The following is a 20,334-nucleotide window of genomic DNA, read 5'->3' as shown; positions in this document are numbered from 1 at the left end:
TCGAACAATATTAATAATTTAAATATATTGTAAAACAATGAAATATATAATGATGAAAAGAACGTAACAATGAAAATGTTGAATTGTAGAAAAATAAGCAAAAATTATAGGCATAGACACATATACACACACACGCACACGCGCGCGCGCACACACACACTTTGTGAATATTTAAAATAATGTTTATTATTCAAGAAATACATTTAAAAAATGTAATACCAACTTTCTAATATTTTACATTATTGAAAAAAAAAAAAAAAAATGAAACTCAAAATGTATTCTAGCACATTCTAAACTCAAATTTTTTAAATTTTGGAGATATATTATTGTGTATTATACAAGTGTATCTATATTTCAAATATATTCTCATATCCAAAATTTATATAAACAGTCCTAAAGAATATCCGGCAAGGATATTGTTATCTAATAAGAATAAAATAAATTATATATGTAAAAATTACACACACTTGTATTATGATGTATATTTATATTTTTAGATTATTCTTTTAAGTGTTAATAATTTTTTTTATAATTTGAAAAAATTTTAGCATTAGTTTGTATTTCTTTTTGTCAATATCATATTATTAACATTTAATAATGAAATTATTTTTGAAATAAGAACAAGAATTTTAGGATATTCTAGGATATTCAATATTAAGACAAGTTTGTAAAGTTTATCTGTTACAAAAAAATCACAAGTTCTTAATATGCAAGCAATAGCTTTGCATGTACATTTATTAATTTTTTTTCTGATCTATTATTTAATACATGAATGTTGCACGATGATTTTAGAAAAATAAGAGTAAATATAACAATGATGTTAGAGAAATGTATACAGCGATATATATGCATTACCTCCAAAATATGAGAAAAATAATAATAAAAAAGAAAAATAAATGTATATTTAATATGTGTATGAGATAAACAAACCTGAACATCTTCATGTCCAGTTTGATTAGTTTAAATGTGAAATTCGCATTTCGGTGATATAATAAATATAAGATGCGCCATTATGTATAAAAACAATATATCGAATTAGATAATGAATAAAACACATCAATGAAATTATGAAATCGACCCACTACTAAATTTTTTTGTGATGATGTGATAATTTATATAGATAGTATTAAAAAAATACTAGCAAATTTCTGCATAAGATAATACAATGTTCGTAGTGATATTTATTTTTAATACAATTTTATCTAACTTATTAAGTCATCAAACATTTTATAATCCAAATAATTTATCCTGCCTTATGCATATACAAGTCGAAGAAAATTTTTAACATGATCATACCATTTGCTTTGAGTTTTTTTACTATTATTAAATTGTATATAAATTTATTAGGCAAATATTGCATTGCACAATGATACGATAATCATATTTATCTAAAAAGTGTGATTCCAAACGTAAAATGCATCTTTAAAAGAACCAGACATATAATCTAAGATTTGTTTTCGGTTCACGAGTAACATTGCTGTTATATAAATAAGAAGGTATGTACGTGTGTACTTTGACAATATATTGTATTTTCGTGACCATATATATTACAGAAAAAAAAAGAAATTTATTATGTGTAGAATATCATTGAAGCATACGATAACGGGACTTTGCACGAGAATGTATAAAATGCGTATTGCATAGTAATGCAATAGTCCCCCAAAGAATTGGCTATCACTGTGCAGTTACCAGTAAATTGCTATTACGTTATTCGAATAACTATACGAGCGTGTAATTACGTGTCTATGGAAAATGGAGTACAAGAACTTATATGTATATATAAAATCTATCTTAAATGTATCCTACGTGTCAGACAATTCTTGGTATCGCGCGTACATCATTTTTTTCACGCAGTCCTTATAGGTGTCACCCGGTAAAGCGCTGTACGACGAAGTCTTCGCTCCTAAGCCGGCTGTAGGAACACGTCTCTCAGCTTCGATAATACTCGTTCTACCCTGATTAGATTTTCCTAATCCCATTCCTTCGCTCCAACCCATTTTTTGCAGTAATTTATTACCGACATTGTCGGATCCGATACCAGCTCTCGTAGGCTCCTCATAAGATACCGACATTTCTTCCACTCTTGTCTTTAAATATTTCTCTTTTAATTTGTTAGGCTGTGGTGGCTCAGGCTCACCGTACTTGGCCCTCCTTTCCTTGGCACGATCTCTGTATTTATTATTTCTCTGTTGTGGATCATTGGGATCCAGTCCGCGTACTTGATACCAGTTTTCCAAATTTTGTTTGTGGAGATCAGATAACTGTTGATGACGAAGTAATCCCTCTTTGCTTGGAAACTGTCGTTTGCAGAGTAAGCATGCCAGCTTACTCCAATCTGTATGCTGTTTCTCTTCCTGTTGCACGTCTTCTATCTCTTCCTCCGTATCACTACCGCCTCCATAAGCAGCTACCAATCCATTACCACTTTGATCCTCGTCCTCGTGGTAAGGATTCGTGATAGTTTTCTTTTCCAAGATAGCATATCCTGCATCTGCCGCACCGCTTCCAACACCCTGATTACCGTCCATACCAGCAAATTCAGAATTCCAATTACTCTTAGCATTCTCCTTCTTTTGATTCAAGGTTTTTGCCCAACGTTCCATGTCTTTCGCTATTTTCTTTGCTACTTTCACTTTGTCCTGTTTGCTGTCCTTTTTCTTATTCTCATCCTCTTTGGATGCCTCCTGAGCCGCATTAGCAGTCGACAAAGTTGTAGCTTGATTGCTAATTGTGTTCGCGGAATCTGTGCTACTTGCTGTTGCTGTTATCGTGCTTGTAGCTCCCTGTGTCGTATTTGTAGTTGTCTATGAACAAGAGATATAAAAATGTTTTTCCTAGTGATATTTTTAAACAGATTGATATTTCCATATAAGATTCAATTTTAACTACCTTAGCTGGTTGATAAGAGAATGATTCAGCGTCCCAATAAAGAAACTGTTGCGTATGACTGTTATAATAATATTGCGAATTTGGATCGTAATATAATCCTGTGCTAGGATCATAATAGTAGCCGGATGATTCGTCATAATGATAAGTGCTGACGTCTGGTACAGCTAAAACAAATATAGAGAATAGCTTTAAAATCGAGATTATCTAAAATAAATTTAACTTAAGTACATTGCATAAAAACTTACAGTATACTTTCCCATCGCTGGAGTGTGCTGGAACTCTTCCGCTCGCTAACGTTGTACTCGACGGTGCTGTAGGCGTTGGTCGTCCTTTCACATCGTCGGTTTCACTTCCTAGCTTTCTAGATGCCTGTAATTGTTGTATAGCGGATTGCGCTACCGCCGCGGCCGCGTTTACTCTGTCCGTCTGATTCAAGGACGGTAATGTGATCGCGGAGCCCTGCATTATCTGATTTTGATAGTATTGCGTGTAATACTGAAGGTAATGGGCCTTCTGTGCAGGCGTTTTGGCATACAAATTGGCACTGTATTCAGCCAATTGAGCGACGTCGTCCAAAGTATACCTTTGTGGCTGAGTCTCGTTCGACTTCCACGCATTCGTATTGTTAATTTGATGAAGTTTACAGTACGTTATCTCTACCTTCCTGCCATCGACCACCAATCCTTGTTTCGTGAGCGCGGTATGCAAGTACATGGCGTCTACTACGTTGCCCATCTCCAGGTAGCATACTCCCCTGGACGTATTCGTGAGGGAATCGCGACCGATTCGAATACTACGTATTGGCATCGACGACAGATTCTTCATCGCTTGCAGAACCGAATCTTCAGTCGTTAATACGTCTAATCCCCGTAAAAGCACGGTGTTCGTGGGATGCGGGCTAATCTCGTCGCTGCCTTCCCCGCCTTCCTCGCTTTCCGCTCGCGAGGCGGAACACTTGAAGCAAGTCTCACGCCGTTTGAAATTGTGTGCTCCACACTGCAAATAGAATATAGCATGTGATAAATTATTCATGAACGTGGTATTCCGTATGAAGGAGCAAATACGTGATACGAACCTTAACACAGTGCCAATCCTGCGTATTCTTCGCCGGTGGCTTATCCACATGACACTCTTTTGGTATACTGTACTGCATCAATGCGCGATATTGATCCTGCAGCATCAGCACTCCCTGAAACAGAGAATTTCAGTGTTATCCCGTCCAACGTCTTCCTAAGGCCTCTTGTCTTTCCCGTAAACTTTCTTCTTGGTTGACGAAATTATAGTTTTCTACTTCATAGCTTTCTGTCTCGAACAAACAGCGAATAAAGCCTCGTGGGCTTATTAACATGGGCCATTCCACACCGCTTGCAGACCGATTTGTTCATGCGCGACTTTATGTAGATAAACGCAATTTAAATTTCCGTAAGAAAAAGTGCAAGGCAAGCAATACGAGAATTGCTTGCGCATAGAAATTTTCATGTGAATAAAAAATTTTTTCGTGCATAATCTTCAAAGAGATTTTGAATGTCGCAAGTAATTGCATTAAAAATTAAGCGAAACGAAAGAAGCAAAGGCATAAATAGTACAATAGAAAAGCGAATTACGCAAATAGCAAAAATCGTAGCTCGGAATAACTGCCAAATATAGAAAATACATAATCAAAACGACTGGAATGACCCTCCTCCGAGCTTCGTTGTTAGTCCACGAACTTTTATGATAAGCACGCGACGCGGCGAAATCTCGATCAATCGCAAACTTAATTCAATAATATTGCACGAATATTACGAGCGAGTTAAGAAAAGTCTGTAAAATATTTGGGGTTTCCTAGATAAATAATTAGATACGGTAGATTGAAATAATTTTTTATAGGTGCACAGCCGTGGCCACGGGGAGGGCCAGAGGGCTGCGTTACCGTGCCTTGCCGCCACGGGGCAGTCGGTGGCACGCGTGCAACAACGCATCGGTTGGGTATCTGGACCGAACTTCTTTCTACCTGTTTCATCTCCATCCATCGTGCGGCCTCCTGAGTCGCGTTAAACTCGACGAATGCGAAACCTCGCGAAGCACCTATACAGAGCAAATACACACATATCCAGAGTTAATCCACGTTTTTGCCTGGGTTTCTCTACTCTGAGAGGGCAGGCAATCACAGCACCGACCATTGACAGACTGAGTTTCAAACGAAGTGTCTCTTCGCTTCGTCGCTTGCTTTCATTTTCCATTTACCTAAATTTCAGTAGAACGAATTCCGTGCGAGAAACCGCAGTTCACCGATATATACGTGAACAGGACGGTGTGTAATTTAAAGTTACGGATTTTTTTTTTTTTTTTTTTTTCAAACGCCGAGCCTAGCCGAGACAAAAATTTTTTAGCCTTCTCTTTTACCCTTCTATCACGCAAACGGACGAAAACGACGTAACGACTTTTGCGAATAAATAGATACCGGTAACAAAAATCGATCCCAAACTTGTATTAATCGTTTATATTTTCTTTTTGTAATCTGTAGTGTGTAGTAGTTCAATTTGTAGATCAATAAAAGACATTATTTTAATAATTTATAATATTTTCATTTGAAATTAAATTTTAAAAGGTGACTCAAAAAAATTCAAGCTTAAATATTTGTTTAAAAATTAACTAGCAGAAGTTAATAAAAAATTTTTTAAATATTTTAAAACATTCATCTTTCAAGTTTGTTTAAAACTTCATATTACAAGCTAAACAAAAAGAATAGTTGCATTATTACTAAAATAATGTCTTCACATGTAAAAGAATGGTCTAACTGAAGAATTGTGATATGTTCCTATAATTATAAATATAAGTTGTATTATCCTACTTGAAAAACAGTTAAGAGCCTGCCATTAAAATTTATAAAAACGCAAAATTTTTTTGCAGATAATTGTATAATTAAAAAAATTTAATAAAACTTTTATTGAGTTGTTTCAAGTAAATTAAGTCTTTTTTTCTCTTCTATATATATTTATCTTTTACCAGGAATATATCAAGAATAATAAATTAAGAATCAATAGCAAACCAATTTTGAGAAATATGTTTGATATCAAGAAATATGATAAAAATTCTTGAAAGTTTAAATAAAGCAATTTGTAAGAAATTCTTAAAAACCCTCGTGTACGATACGATTTTTGTTCCGTTTTTCTGTTTCCGCAATTTGATAAACGCTAATGATTGTCTAAGCCTAGCGATACACAACAATATGTTACAAGTAACAATTCAGTTGATATGCATAATTTACATCGCAAGGATGTCAAAGTTTTTAACATAGTAATAATTACCTGTATCTTTTTTTCGAATCAGCCTGATGTCCTTTGGCATAAGACCACAGTTGAGGATGTCTTGCCGCACCTGTGATACACACATCAAGATAATAACAGTGATGCTATGCTTGATGCCACGCTGGCTCACGAGTGGCCACTATGTCAGGCCACAAAGTTGACAACCTACGTCATTTTCAGTAATATGCTGAGCGAGCCCACGTATCATTATGGTGTTGTTGGGCGATTGCGATTTGTAGTGGATCCCTTCCATGGACGAGCCATAGGCACGGCCATGGTCATGTTCAAAGTCCAAACTCTCTCGACTGTGATCGTCGTCGCGATCGCGATCGCGATCCTCCCGTTTCCCCCTACGATCCCTATCTCTATCCCGATCCCTGTCGCGTCTGGAACGGTCCCTATCTCTATCCCGGTCTCTATCCCTATCCCTGTCCCTTTCTACAGAGTCTCTATCTCTTTGTCTACCATAACGATCTTCGCGATCCCTATAACTGCGGTCACGATCATCCCTGCTACGGTCTCTCCTATCCCTCGAACGATCTCTTTCGCGATCTCTGTCTCTCCCACGATGATTTCTGTAATCTGGACTGCGATGGTCCCTATCTCGATGATCAACGTCACGGTGCTCCGAATACTCCGGCGATCTGTTGTTTCCATAATCACTACGGTAGTCATAGTCGGAATTGTGACTTCTTCGTTCTGGCCCATAGCCAGGCTCCCAAGGATCAATGTTATTGCTATACATGCTGCTTGCACATTTATTTAACTCCTGGAAAAAAAACAAAATAAAAATTATTCCTTTATATCTATAATAAAGAAAATTCTGATTGTATATACATATATAAATTATACAGAATATATTTCAAACAAAATAACATAAAATAATAATTAATAATTCTATATCTAGTTAACAAGATAAAAAAAAAGATAAAATATTAATTCTAATTTTACTCTTAAGTTTTTGTGTGTGTGTGTGTGTGTGTGTGTGTGTAATTTTAGTATACTGGAATATAATATGTGTATGTATATGTATACACACACATAATTACAAATATATATTCCAATATATTAGAATATAAAAGAATAAAAATGTAAATTATGTATTTATAATATATATATATATTTTTTTTTTACATTTCCAAGTTGTATTATTAAAATATATATTGTGTTCAGATATGTTTTCATATAAACTTCCTTCATACATTCTTTAAGTAATTTAAAAAATAAAAATGTACTTGAATATTTCAAGTAGTATTGAAATGCAAATACTCAGCAGTAACGAAAAACAATGGAAACATACTGTAGCGTTTACATTAATTCAAACAGGGAATTATAAATGTTATTCTGGCAATCACATTCAATACATTATTAATAGTGAATTCAATTGGACTGCATTAATGCAGTCTGGTGAATATTAATTAAAGCTGTTGTACATTGAACTAAATATAAAAATAAAGTACATGTATCTTAAATAATAAAATACATATTTTATCAAGCAACATAATATATTCAAAATTTCGCGTTTTAATTCGTTTATATATTTATATCACTCACATATCTTTATATTTTCAGATTCTTCGTCTGAAACTTTTGAATGCTTAAAGAATTAAAAAAAAGGAAAACAAGGAAAAAAAAGTAGAAATCGATTTGACGCAGCAGTTTTTTACACGTACTGTGACGGCAACGCTCTTTACACCCAGTGCGAATATTTTAGAATAAGCAAAAACAGCCCGACAACGTGTGGAGTAATCGAACGTTCGCGATGCGTCTCGAGAAATACGCGGCTTGAATTCGATATTCTGACGAAGCCAGCCAAGATGCGAAATTCCAGTCGCGAGTGTGTGGATGTCTCACGGCTTCGATGAATAAATCTTACCCGCTCGTATCTGCTGCAATGCCGTTATTCCTCGTTTACGCGTGATAAACTAAATTCGGAATTGATGATGAGCAACGCTGCGATGCACGTTGCTTCAGGGCAAACGGAAAATTATCGTGATGCGCACACAATGGCGTTGTCAGACTCTTCGATCCGCAAAATATGGCGGCTCTGCAAAGACGAGTCGTCATTACGTGTACTTCAAGCTTCGATTACATGAATTATAGAGTTACGAGTCTCTACAATCTCATTCTAGTAATAATAATAATTTCGGTCACCGACGAGACCAAAGATATAGAATTTGTGTGACTACTAAAATTTAAGTGATTAAGAATAAAAAATTTGATAATATATTTATTTTGATTTATTATTAACTTGATATTTCATAGATTATATACATTATATATATTTAGAACTGGATAATATTTGATTTTTATTTAAAAAATTGTAATTTTAATGTTACCGTTCAAGTTTAATTATCCACAAAGATGATAAATCAAGAAAAATATTGTAATTCTGCAGCAATTAATAAAGTACATAATGTTACAACATTATATAAAGTATGCATATTTATTTATAAATAAATCACAAATTTCTATCCATAGTCGATAATGTCATCACTCTACAATTATCGCTGCGTCTTTTTGTCACAAAAATTTGTCCAGGGTTGACGGCCTTTATAATATCTCGTCTTGGCAATTGCTTATTGGCTCTTTTGCAGTAACCAATCGTCTTTCGCTACGTTTTTACTGAAGCATGAAAAACGAGAAGTTAATTGGCCGCTGCGCAAACCGCTAAAATTACCGAAAATAAAATATCTAATATATAACGCATTGTTTTTAATTTAATGTTTTTTGCTATACAACAAACAATTAACAAATTAATAATTTACTCATTTTAATGCAATTCTACTTTTCGTTAGTTTTTATATTAGTGCAATATATATAATATATATAATAATAATAGTCAAGATAAAAAATATCTTATAAGTTTAATTAACAATTAAAATTATTTTAATTAAGGTTGTTCTAATAAATAAAACTTTTAATATTGCAATATTCTCAATTATGATTTGTATTACTTTTTATTTAAATTTTCTTAAATATTAAAAATTTTTTATTTTTTTAAATAAAATTGAATTTAAAATTTTATTTTTTAAATGATTAATTTTTTTTAAATCATCCTAATACTTAAATAATTAAATTTTTAAAGATTAAACTTTTGCAATTTAAATCATCAGATTTAGAATTTTAATTAAATTCGTGAAATTTTTATTAATGCTCTTATATAATTACATTTCTTTTATTCTCTATTTTCAAGAATTTGCTAAGATTTTTATTTAGACTAAATTTTTTCGTTATTTACGTATACATAAGCAAATTATTACATAATTATATAAATATACAATTATAATGCATAAATATTTTAAATACAATCATCTCGAATATGTTCGCAATTGGAGCAATTTCACGTTATTCGGTACGTCTATGCACATCCATGTTCGGGACAACTTCAGAGTGGAACATAGCGCCATCTTATAGCACACCGTGGTACATCAATCCTTCATCGCGTTCTCCATCGTGCCGTGGTGCCGTCCTCACCGTTCGTCAGCTCGATTAATCGGAAAAATGGCCACTCGTCTGCTAAAAATTAGCAGCGCGCTGCGTACATATTCCAACAAAACTAGCCTTGTAAAGGTAAAACCGATTACGTTTTATGTTGTCCGATCATCATATTGTAATATAGCAATTTTAGCTTCACAGTTACAATCCATTTGTAATTGCGTTCGGGTCAATCTAGAGATTCGTCCCCTTCGCAGCCTCTCCTTACGTAATAAGAAAAAAAAAAAATGATTTTAGGGTTTATAATGTACAAAAACAACACTACTCTCTGAATGGATAGTTTATATTATTTTGTTATGAGATTCAATAGAGAAAAAAGTTCAATGTGCATTCAAATACGCATCTAACCTTACTTTATCAAGAAATGTTCTCTCATGTTGACAGTCTTATTTTCTTTTGACAGATGTGATTAATGCATTCCTTATGCATTAAAAACATTTAATAATACATGTATTCAACATGTCATTAATTAACTAAAAATATTAACAGAATGTAATAAGTGACATTTATTGAAATTTAAGATTCCTGTAATATCTTATACCACTCTATAAATGTTGCTTAGCAAAACGTTTGATTAACGTTTGAATCAATTTTAATAGAATCAGATTTAGTAAAAATTTAATGTGTTAAAAAATTTAGATTGTTAATAAAGGATTTCTAATTTTGTTATAAACTGAATATTTTTAATGGGATATATATGTTATGTTAAGCTTTGAACGATATTTTCATAGGTATCAAAACAATGGCAATCAACTGCTGCTTCTCTGAAAGAAACGCTTATCAATCAACCAGCTACAAGAGTTACAACTTTGGATAGTGGAATGAGAGTTGCCAGCGAAGATAGTGGAGCTGCAACAGCTACTGTCGGTCTTTGGATAGACTCTGGTAGTCGATATGAAACAGATGACAACAATGGTGTTGCTCATTTCATGGAACATATGGCTTTTAAGGTAAACTAAGTAATATCATTAAATAGTAATTAAATTTGATGAAAAATAATATTTAATTATGACTTTTTATATGTTCTTTTAAGAATTCTTTGTAATTATTTATCTGTAATATGCCTGTGATCAAATCAGAATGATTGAATTTTGAATAATAAAATTATATGCCTAATAAAATTATGTTTAATTTTTTAATAAATCCTTTAATGTTATTTGAATTAATACTAGAATCTTTTTTACAGGGTACTGCTAAACGATCTCAAACTGATTTAGAATTGGAAATAGAGAATATGGGGGCACATCTGAATGCCTATACAAGTCGAGAACAAACAGTGTTTTATGCAAAATGTTTATCGCAGGATGTACCAAAAGCCATTGAGATTCTCAGCGATATTATACAAAATTCTAAGCTGGGTGAAAATGAGATTGAAAGGGAGCGTGGTGTTATCTTGCGTGAAATGCAGGAGGTTGAAACAAATTTGCAGGAAGTCGTATTTGATCATTTGCATGCCGCTGCATATCAAGGCACATCCTTAGGACGGACAATATTAGGGCCTACGAAAAATATCAAAAGTATTTCGCGAGATGATCTTATTAAATATGTGAAAAATCACTATGGACCACCTAGGTAAGATTTTTGTCAATTTTGATCATTGATATATAGAAATTTATTATTGATGATTGAAAAAATTAAATATCAATTTCTTTAGATTTGTACTAGCTGGTGCTGGCGGTGTGGATCACAGTCAATTAATTGAACTTGCCAATAAGCATTTCGGCAAAATGACAGGACCGGAATATGATGAAATTCCAGATTATATTAAATCTTGTCGCTATACCGGCTCTGAAATAAGAGTACGTGATGATACGATTCCTCTCGCCCATGTTGCGATTGCTGTTGAAGGTATTGAAAATTAATAATTTAAATGAATTAATTTTAATAATTTTTTATGGAATCATTAATAAATGTGTTGACCATAGGTGCTGGATGGGCTGAGGCAGATAATATTCCTCTGATGGTTGCAAATACCCTCATAGGAGGATGGGATCGTAGTCAAGGAGGAGGAGTAAACAACGCAAGCAGTTTAGCTAAAGCTTGTGCAGAACAAGGCTTATGCCATAGTTATCAGAGTTTTAATACATGTTACAAAGTATGTATTATAAAACATTGTTATAACAATTTATATAGGTATCAAATCAGTGAATCATCATTTTTTAAATTTTGTAGGACACAGGACTCTGGGGAATATATTTCGTTTGCGATCCTATGCAATGTGAAGATATGACATCGCATATTCAACATGAATGGATGAAGCTATGCACGTTGGTTACTGAGAAAGATGTGGCACGTGCAAAAAATATTCTTAAAACCAATATGTTCTTACAGTTGGATGGAACTACTGCTGTTTGTGAAGATATTGGCCGTCAAATGTTATGTTATAATCGCCGTATTCCACTTCATGAGCTCGAGATGAGGATAGATGTATGTAGTTTCTATTGAACTAATTTTAAAATATCGTCGTGTAAGAAAATTTATTTTATAAGGAAATTTTTTTGCATTTATGTAAGGTATATCAAAGCACAAAATTCAGTACAAAAAGAGTAACAGGATTTATAACAAAATTTTATTTTTTTAAAAAGATATTTAGAAGATATTTTAATGTATAATTATATAATTTAATTTTTCAGAGTGTAACTGCTGAAACCATTCAAAATGTTGGTATGAAATATATTTTTGATCACTGTCCAGTGATCGCGGCAGTTGGTCCTGTTGAAAATTTACCAGATTACAATAATATTCGTGGAGCTATGTATTGGCTCAGGGTGTAATCATCAACCCATGAATCATTAATAAATTTTAGTATATTGGAAATAAAATAAAACTACAATACGCATATGTCTACCCCTGATAAAATATCCGTGTAAATCTCGTTAATATTAATAAATACAATTTCTAACAATATAAAAATGGTGTCTTTCCCTATATGAGATTGTAGTTTTATTTTACCACGTATTAACCAAGCAAATGTTCATCAATGTATGCTGTTTGGTGAAAATAAACATAGTCGAAAACATTTTGGGTTCTTCATATTATATGTGTGTATTTAATCATTAATACGGGAACAGATTTTTTTATCTGTAAATTTATTTTTTAATATATTCAAAATGTTACATGTTTGTGTACTATAAAATAGACTGTGTTCCAATGTACACTATACATATATATATATTTCCTACGTCCATGATGTGCACTGAGAAAAATGATAAAAAAATTATTATCTTGAAATGCACAATTACAAAAGACAATAATAACAAAATAAAAATATAATACAGATTCAAGACCGTGATTTGTATACAACAAATTGAATAAAAGATAGGCTAAGACGGACATAAGTAAGATCTTGGTGCTGAAACAATTTTTATATGATTTCATGTGATTTTTACATACAGCTTTTAATTCATTTGAACTGCGTGCCGTTGCTTTCTATTCAAACATAATTCTTGTAAATATACTATAACAATATTATCATAATTAAATTGAAAATCAATTTTAATACTACCGATACTAACTAGCATCTCTAAAATCTACCCACCTCGAAGAAAGTAAAAAATTTGTTGCAAAAAATATTACCTTGGCCAGGATTCGAATCTGGATTCCCCTATCCGAGTTGGGTGTGTTAAATTCAACCACCGAAGCACTTATGGTAAAAATTTATATATAAAAGCCATTTTTTATTTCATCTATGAAAATGATGTGTATAAACAGTAAATAGATAATATATTTTTATTTACACAATACACATACAATTTATGCAGTTATGAATTATCTAGCAGTGTAAATACAAAGGAAGCAGAATATTTCAATTGATATTTGTACTTTTTTGGACTGTGGTTAAATTGTATTTATCATAATATATAAATAATACTATGATAATTTTAAATATGCTTAAAATGAATTTTAAATCTTAAGTACAGACTTAAATTGCAGTAAATAGTTCAATAAACTTTGCAGATCTATTCAATTGAGGAATTATTTATTTATTTAACAAATATAGAAATAAATATATATGATTAATATTAAGCCATTAAAAAACAAAATAGAATATGAAGATCAAATTAAAAAAACTGTGTGTCTGTACTTAAGAGTTAAATTGTAAAATTATGTAACATTTACATTTATCTGTCAATGTATAATATTAAAAAATTAATTGTAATTTATTTTCAGCGTAATAATCTTTGGTATGTATAACACTGTGCAAAAATTTGAAATTGATCTTTTTTTTTATACTTATGTATAACTGTATAGATTATAAGATACAAATTTTTTATTTTGTTAATTCTATATTAAAACGTTGTTAACATTAAATCATGTAAATAGTTTTATAAAATAAAAATATTGAAATTAAAATGTATATTTAAATATAGAAGAAAAAATAATTTTTAGTTATTTATAAAAAATTGGACAATGCTGATTTATCTAATATACTTCTCAAATGCAGACAAAATATTTAAATATTGTCTAAATATAATCTAGTAATAGGAGATGAACAATAACATTCTCTTAATTTTATTATTTTTTATTGTGCGTGCAAATTTTATTAATTTTATATTTCAGCCTAAGATCAATATTTGGAGTGAATAAATGCTTGAACATTAATTGTTAACTACATTACAAATTCACTATTATTTTGTAATCATTAAATTTTTCACAATTATTTATTTCATTACATAATTAATATTTATCATTTCGGTTGAGTTTATTGTTTTATTACTTTATAGGATATTTTTATATATAACTGATAATTCAAATAAGGTCTATGTAAAAAATGACATAAGAAATGAGATAATTGTATAATTAATTTTTAAAACAGTACCATGTTATATTATATATTTATTTAATATAATATCTTAGGATGCAAGAAAGAATTAGAAGAAATAAAATGTTTGAGATTCAACAAATATTTTTAAACTAAAAGTTAAATGCTTAATATCTTATAATAAAAAAATTTTGAGAAATTCAACTTCTTTATGTTACAATAAATAGTATAAATATTGAGTATATAAATATTAATTGTTAATTTTGGAAATAATTTACGTATATAATGACAAATTATTAAATATTGCACCTATGATTATGCTTTTTGTTGATCACACAAAATTATAAATCTCTTTCCACAATTAAAGTATAAATAATAACATAGAAGATAAGAAAATTTTATGAAAAACGAAAAAAAATTGGAAAATTGTAGTTTTGAAGTCTGGAACTTACTTGTGAACATACACACAATACGTTTGCTTTATATAATAAAAGTTTTATATTTTGTACGTCTAAAACAAACATAGTTTTAATTCAGGATAACACAAAAAAAATAATATATGCGTTAACAATTTAGTTTATAGTTACTGCGATATCAATATCGCACGCATACGTAGCCCAATTTAAATGGTAAAACTAACGTCGCTAATTCTCTTAAGCGTGTGTATTAAAGTAAAAATAATTGTTTATATTTACAAATATTAAAACAATTTTAGCAATAAGATAATGCGTAGGAAACATATTTGTAACACAAATAATATCTTCTGCAGTTATTTATCTTAAAAAAATATTCCAGAAAATATAAGGAGACATCAAATGTCTTATTGATGTTGTTTTATTTTTTTATTATTTTGTTTGCTGGGATAGTGGGTGTGCTTTCCAGCAATAATACACTATGTGATACATAATGTAGCTAAAATGTTGCTTAGTTTTTATTTCACCATTATATCTCATTGCCAAAATATTGGTCATATCTATGGACTAGAGTACAAATCTTAATATTATAAAAAAGGGATATCATTTCAGTTGATACTATTATTATAAGAGTATCTTGTATGAATGTATACAAGTACGTTGAGTTGTGTTACAGTTCAAAAGCACTAAATTGTACACTGTGTTACAATGCCGTCTGTGTACGTTACTGGAAAGCATCCAGTAAAATGTTACAAACTATATCTTATCTTTATATGAAACGGACTTACAATTTTTTCTATGATCTGTTTCTCTGAAAGTTCTGTTATTTTCTTAGAAATAGCAATTATCAGTTTTGTCAAATGTGGCTGCAAAATAACTATCTGCTTTGGTTGCTTGATGGTGCTGTACTTTGAGTAGGAGACACACTATCCTTACAAACTTTGGCAGTCATTTCAGCTAAAGGTTCTAATTCTTTAGGATTAATTAAATCAAATTCTGTTACAAAATAGTAGAAATGCTTGTAACATGTATTCACATGTGCTTCCTAAAATAATAATGTACTTATTCAAAGATCTCTGTAATGTAATAAAATATACTAAAAATACTCAAATTGATACTTACTGCTCCTATTGCTACAATGCGATCAAAATGATGGATATACACATGAACAAAGACTCTAAAAAGACGTGTCAAAATTTTTCTACATAGTGGCACAAATGTTTTGGGAAATGGCACATCTGCAATAAAATACTTAATTACATATCCTATTAGAACAGGATTACTTTACATTAAATAACAAAAATAGATGCAAAACCTGTTGATACTGGAAAAACTGTTTCATTATTTATTTGAGCTTCAATCCAATCCATAAGAAGAGCAACATATTGTGGAGCTGGTAACGCTGTTGGCTTTTTATACTTTTCACCATCTGCCCACAAATATTCGAAACGTGCTCCACCGCTCATCGCTGGACAAGATGCCGAATCGCAGTATTCAGATACAGTACCATATATAAGATTTATTCTGTTAAAAAAATCTACAACTAAATAAAAAAAAATGTATATATATTATTATCAAATTCTTTTTATGTAGACAAGATGCTTATTAAAGAGAATTAAAATATTCAAAATATTTTTCTTATTAAATATAATAAAAAAATAAAAAATCAACAATTATATAGCAAGATATTTTTAATAAAACAATTACATAATTTTATATTGTCACTAAATATTTCATATACCATGAACAGCAATCCAATCATTCATATCTTCTCCAGGAGGTAATTTGACGACAGATCTCAGATTGATCCCAGAATTAAGAGAAGCTTGAGCTTGTTTGTATAAAGAATAACGCAATGTTCCATGAGCAAACTTTTTTTTCGGTCTAAAAGTCTGCAATTACAATATATATGGATGCAACTATGTACTTTTTTAATAATTATAAGAAACAAGAATACAGATTTTTACAACATTACACAATATATTATATATATTTTCAAACAATATTATAAAAGAAATTATGAGAGAGGCAAGTTATTACAGGTCTTAAACAAAAGTCAATTCTAGGTTAGTCTATCATAAAATCTAATAAAAGCCAATAGCAGTTTTTACCTTGCCTTTCTGGAAGAATTCTATAAATCCGCTTAATGTAGTCATTGTGCGTATGAGAATTTATTGTGACTGTTATTTCCAATTGTATTTTCCAATAAGAAATTTGAGAGAAGAAAACACTACGCGTTGATCCGAATTTTCATCTTAAAATACACTTTACGTCAACATTTTTAAAGGAAATTAATCAGAGTAAAGTATCTCATTCAATTGCACAGACAAACTGCGAAAGAATACTCGTTCAATTCGTATCCCGGACACTTTTTGTTCAATACACAATACACAATAAATACGTGGAGCACGACGCGATTAAATGCAATCAAATACGTTCTGCGTCCGAATGGTCGAAATCAACTGAACGTCATCGAAAATCTGCGAATCGTAAAAAGCGACGGTGCGCATTCGTAAAGCATCGACCGAGCGCTATTGAAGATGGTTCATCCTACGTGAAAATTTGCGAAACTGCCAAAATTTGGAGGACTTGCACATAATGTGACTTGATTTTAAAGCGCCTACTATATCCAAAGTATGGACATTGAACTACGCAGCCAAAATGAATACGAATCCTGTAGATAAAATTTGTTTATTTATTTTAATAATTTATAATAATAATTAATAAAATGATAAAATATTTTTTATATCAAGAAATAAAAGATACATATCTTCATATTTGAACCATCAATATTTTTTATTCAATTTTTTTTATTCATGCTGTTTTTAAGCACTCGACTAATCTCGTAAAAATTTCTTGATTATATAAGAACAAAAATATCCTCGCACTCTTTGTATAAAGAAAGTGATAGCCAGTAAGTGCTGGTAAGTGCGAAGGCCGCAGCACAGCCTTATTCATAATCGTATAGATAAGGAAATTGATTGGTCCATTAGCACATGCATAAGAAAATGGACCAATCAATTTCCTTATGCATACGCTTATGCAGCTATGCAAAAATCTGTGCTGCGGCCTTAATGGTCATTTTAAATTACGATCATGACGCACAGTTGTCGCCACCATGTCACGCAACCGCTCGCACCCTCTCGCGCGCATGTGCAGAATCACGATTCAACGCGAGAGCGCAGCGTCGTTGTAAACATCGTGCGAGGGTGAGTGCTCGTTGATCCTTATAAAACGTTCGTATTAAATCACGTCGAGAGTGTGGCGTGTGCACCTCGAGAGAGATCGTAAGGAACAAATGAATCGAATTCCTGTAGCTCCGCGCAACGAGACTTTATTTTTCAACAAGAACTAATTCGTTGCCCATCGTTTGCGCATCGAGTTGAGTTTCGCGTGCCGTTCCTCCCGAGCTTTTCGCGAAATCGTCGAGAATGTTGCGAAGCGAGGAACTCCTTGCAGAAGATTTCGTTGTCGTATCGCGCGGACGCGCGTGCACGCATAATCTTCGCGATCCTCTCGTCGCATCGCGCCGGTTCTCGATTCGCGCGCTTTGTGATTCGAGGCGCCTCGGAAAGCGCCGCCATATTTGTAATCTGAGTTGCACGCGCGGAACGGTAAACGGAGTCACTGCCGGGAATCTTCGTGGCGAATGAAGCAGCGTGTTAAAATCATCCGCGAACAGTTTCGCGGTTTCGTCTTTTGCGATAGGTTCACGAACGGCTTCCTAACAGTTTAATCACGGTGTCGCGACGTGTAACTCGCCCCCGTTAAATTCCGTTGCGAAATAAATATCGCGCCGCGAGTGTGTGTTGATCTCCGAGGGAAACTTTGCGGAGATGGAAATCGTAGGTGGAGCTCGATTGCAGTTCGTCAGGATGGTGAGTACTAGATTTAAAAAATTATTTGGCCTGTCTATATGTTTGTTTGGGCTAATGTTAATTTAAGCTGATCTGCATTAACTTGCAACTTGTTCACTGTCACCTTTGCACACAAAAAAATGCCAGAATATACTGAGAAAAGATTTCTAAATTTTAATAAATTTATTTGAATAGTACTAATAAAATATTTACTTACATAAATATTTACTCTAAGAAAAAATTATATTTGCATCAAATTAGTGGTTCTTGTACTAAATAAATAAATATTTACATTTAGTAAATATTTTATTAGTACTATTCTCGAATAAATATTTTATTAAAATTTAGTAATTTTTCCCTCAGTGTATTTTTGTTATTATTAATCAGGAGATTTTATATTAGTCGACCGCTTAAAAATAGTATCAAATAAAAGAAAATGAAAAAGAGTGAAAAATCGAATCTGGAGATGGTATCTTTTTTAATCGAAGAGAATGATGAATATTAAACATAAATATGCAGCGAGTTACGTGTATATGAATAATGCTACACTGAGAAAACAAAGTTGAAATATTCATAAGTGAATCTTATGTAAGTATGACTTTTCTTTGACATTTATTAGTAAAAAAATTTGATTGTGATAAGGAAATATATATTTCTCTAAAATATATATCATTTTTCTTATTAATTGATTTATTTATTAGAGATAAAATTTTATTTTGCCGTATTCAAAGATTTATTTTAATAAATTTATATTCCACAAATAATTTTTCAAGTATCTTTTTCTCAGAGTGTGGTGATATATAGAAAAACCTAAGCGTACTGAGAAAAAGATGTTTAAAAATTTATTTAAAGGATATAAATTTATTTTAATAAAATATTTAAATTTTTATTTAAATACGGCGAAGTAAAATTTTACTTCTGGCAAATAAGCCAATGAATAAGAAATTAATTTATTAATTAATAAGAATAATTAACAACAAAAATAAGGTATATTTCGCAAAAATGTATATTTTGTGTTATCCCTATAATATTTTTTTTATAATCAATAAATATCGAAGAAAACGTCACAAGTAACGTTCGTTTGTTAATATTTTGATTTTTTCAGTGGATTCAGTAAACAAATTGGCTAATTACAGTCGAAATGTGTAAGGCAGTAACATAAACAGTAACATATCAAGCATATTGCCTTTTTACTGCCTACGTTTTATTGCTTAAGTTTTTCTATGTGACACAAGCTTTAATTAAAATGAGATATTTGATTATTGGTGTTTCTTTTTTGTTTCACAAATCTAAAAGACGTATCAACTTAATTTCTTTCCTCTGATTATTACATACGTAAAAACGTAATTTGAAAAAAAGGACAAAAAGGAAAATAATTGACAGTTTTATTTCTTGTTGCACATATACATATAAATCTTATTTTTTATATTATATTATATTATATTATATTTATATTATATTGTATTGTCAAATAGATACAGAGATTTTAACTACTTGATATAACAATGCAATGTAAAATAACCAGACGTCGGCATGTAAGCTGCAAGTATATGTACAGCGTCTTTCTGAATTATCTTTTATAGATAATAATAACTAAGCATAGCTTTTGTCGATAAATTCGGGAC

The 20,334-nt window shown here is 31.3% G+C and overlaps 4 protein-coding genes across 5 annotated transcripts in view; 2 read left to right on the top strand and 2 right to left on the bottom strand.

The window, feature by feature from the left end:
• Positions 1–699: 699 nt before the first annotated feature.
• LOC105204548 (RNA-binding protein 5) lies at positions 700–8,258 on the bottom strand. The gene is made up of 8 exons (XM_026130524.2): positions 8,056–8,258; positions 6,349–6,948; positions 6,180–6,249; positions 4,883–4,956; positions 3,965–4,078; positions 3,135–3,885; positions 2,890–3,053; positions 700–2,804 (listed from the first exon to the last, which is right to left on the bottom strand). The coding sequence occupies exons 2-8, from the start codon at positions 6,922–6,924 to the stop codon at positions 1,803–1,805; spliced, it is 2,751 nt and encodes a 916-aa protein (XP_025986309.2). The 5' UTR covers positions 6,925–6,948; positions 8,056–8,258; the 3' UTR covers positions 700–1,802.
• Positions 8,259–9,598: 1,340 nt separating this feature from the next.
• Positions 9,599–12,696, top strand: LOC105204623 (mitochondrial-processing peptidase subunit beta). The gene is made up of 7 exons (XM_011173810.3): positions 9,599–9,752; positions 10,409–10,627; positions 10,864–11,249; positions 11,332–11,525; positions 11,603–11,772; positions 11,850–12,104; positions 12,311–12,696. Exons 1-7 carry the CDS (start codon positions 9,684–9,686, stop codon positions 12,449–12,451), a joined length of 1,434 nt encoding a protein of 477 aa, XP_011172112.1. The 5' UTR covers positions 9,599–9,683; the 3' UTR covers positions 12,452–12,696.
• Positions 12,697–14,918: 2,222 nt separating this feature from the next.
• Positions 14,919–17,381, bottom strand: LOC105204889 (MOB kinase activator-like 3). Of its 2 annotated transcripts, XM_011174184.3 has the most exons (5): positions 16,964–17,381; positions 16,594–16,744; positions 16,168–16,395; positions 15,975–16,090; positions 14,919–15,897 (listed from the first exon to the last, which is right to left on the bottom strand). In XM_011174184.3, exons 1-5 carry the CDS (start codon positions 17,006–17,008, stop codon positions 15,730–15,732), a joined length of 708 nt encoding a protein of 235 aa, XP_011172486.1. In that variant the 5' UTR covers positions 17,009–17,381; the 3' UTR covers positions 14,919–15,729. The 2 variants fall into 2 exon arrangements, with proteins under 2 accessions (XP_011172486.1, XP_039307588.1); XM_039451654.1 differs by lacking the exon at positions 16,964–17,381 and having other exon boundaries at positions 16,560–16,695.
• Positions 17,382–18,063: 682 nt separating this feature from the next.
• Positions 18,064–20,334, top strand: part of LOC105199945 (lachesin) — a 269,609-nt gene continuing 267,338 nt past the window's right edge. Inside the window, exon 1 of the mRNA XM_039451646.1 lies at positions 18,064–18,730. The gene's annotated coding sequence lies outside the window, so the exon portion shown is untranslated. The remainder of the gene's footprint in view (positions 18,731–20,334) is intronic.

The sequence above is a fragment of the Solenopsis invicta genome, chromosome 7 (genome assembly GCF_016802725.1).
Source record: "Solenopsis invicta isolate M01_SB chromosome 7, UNIL_Sinv_3.0, whole genome shotgun sequence".
Lineage (NCBI taxonomy): Eukaryota > Metazoa > Arthropoda > Insecta > Hymenoptera > Formicidae > Solenopsis > Solenopsis invicta.
Note: the sequence above shows the minus strand (reverse complement) of the source record. Positions and strands in the feature narration are given on the sequence as shown.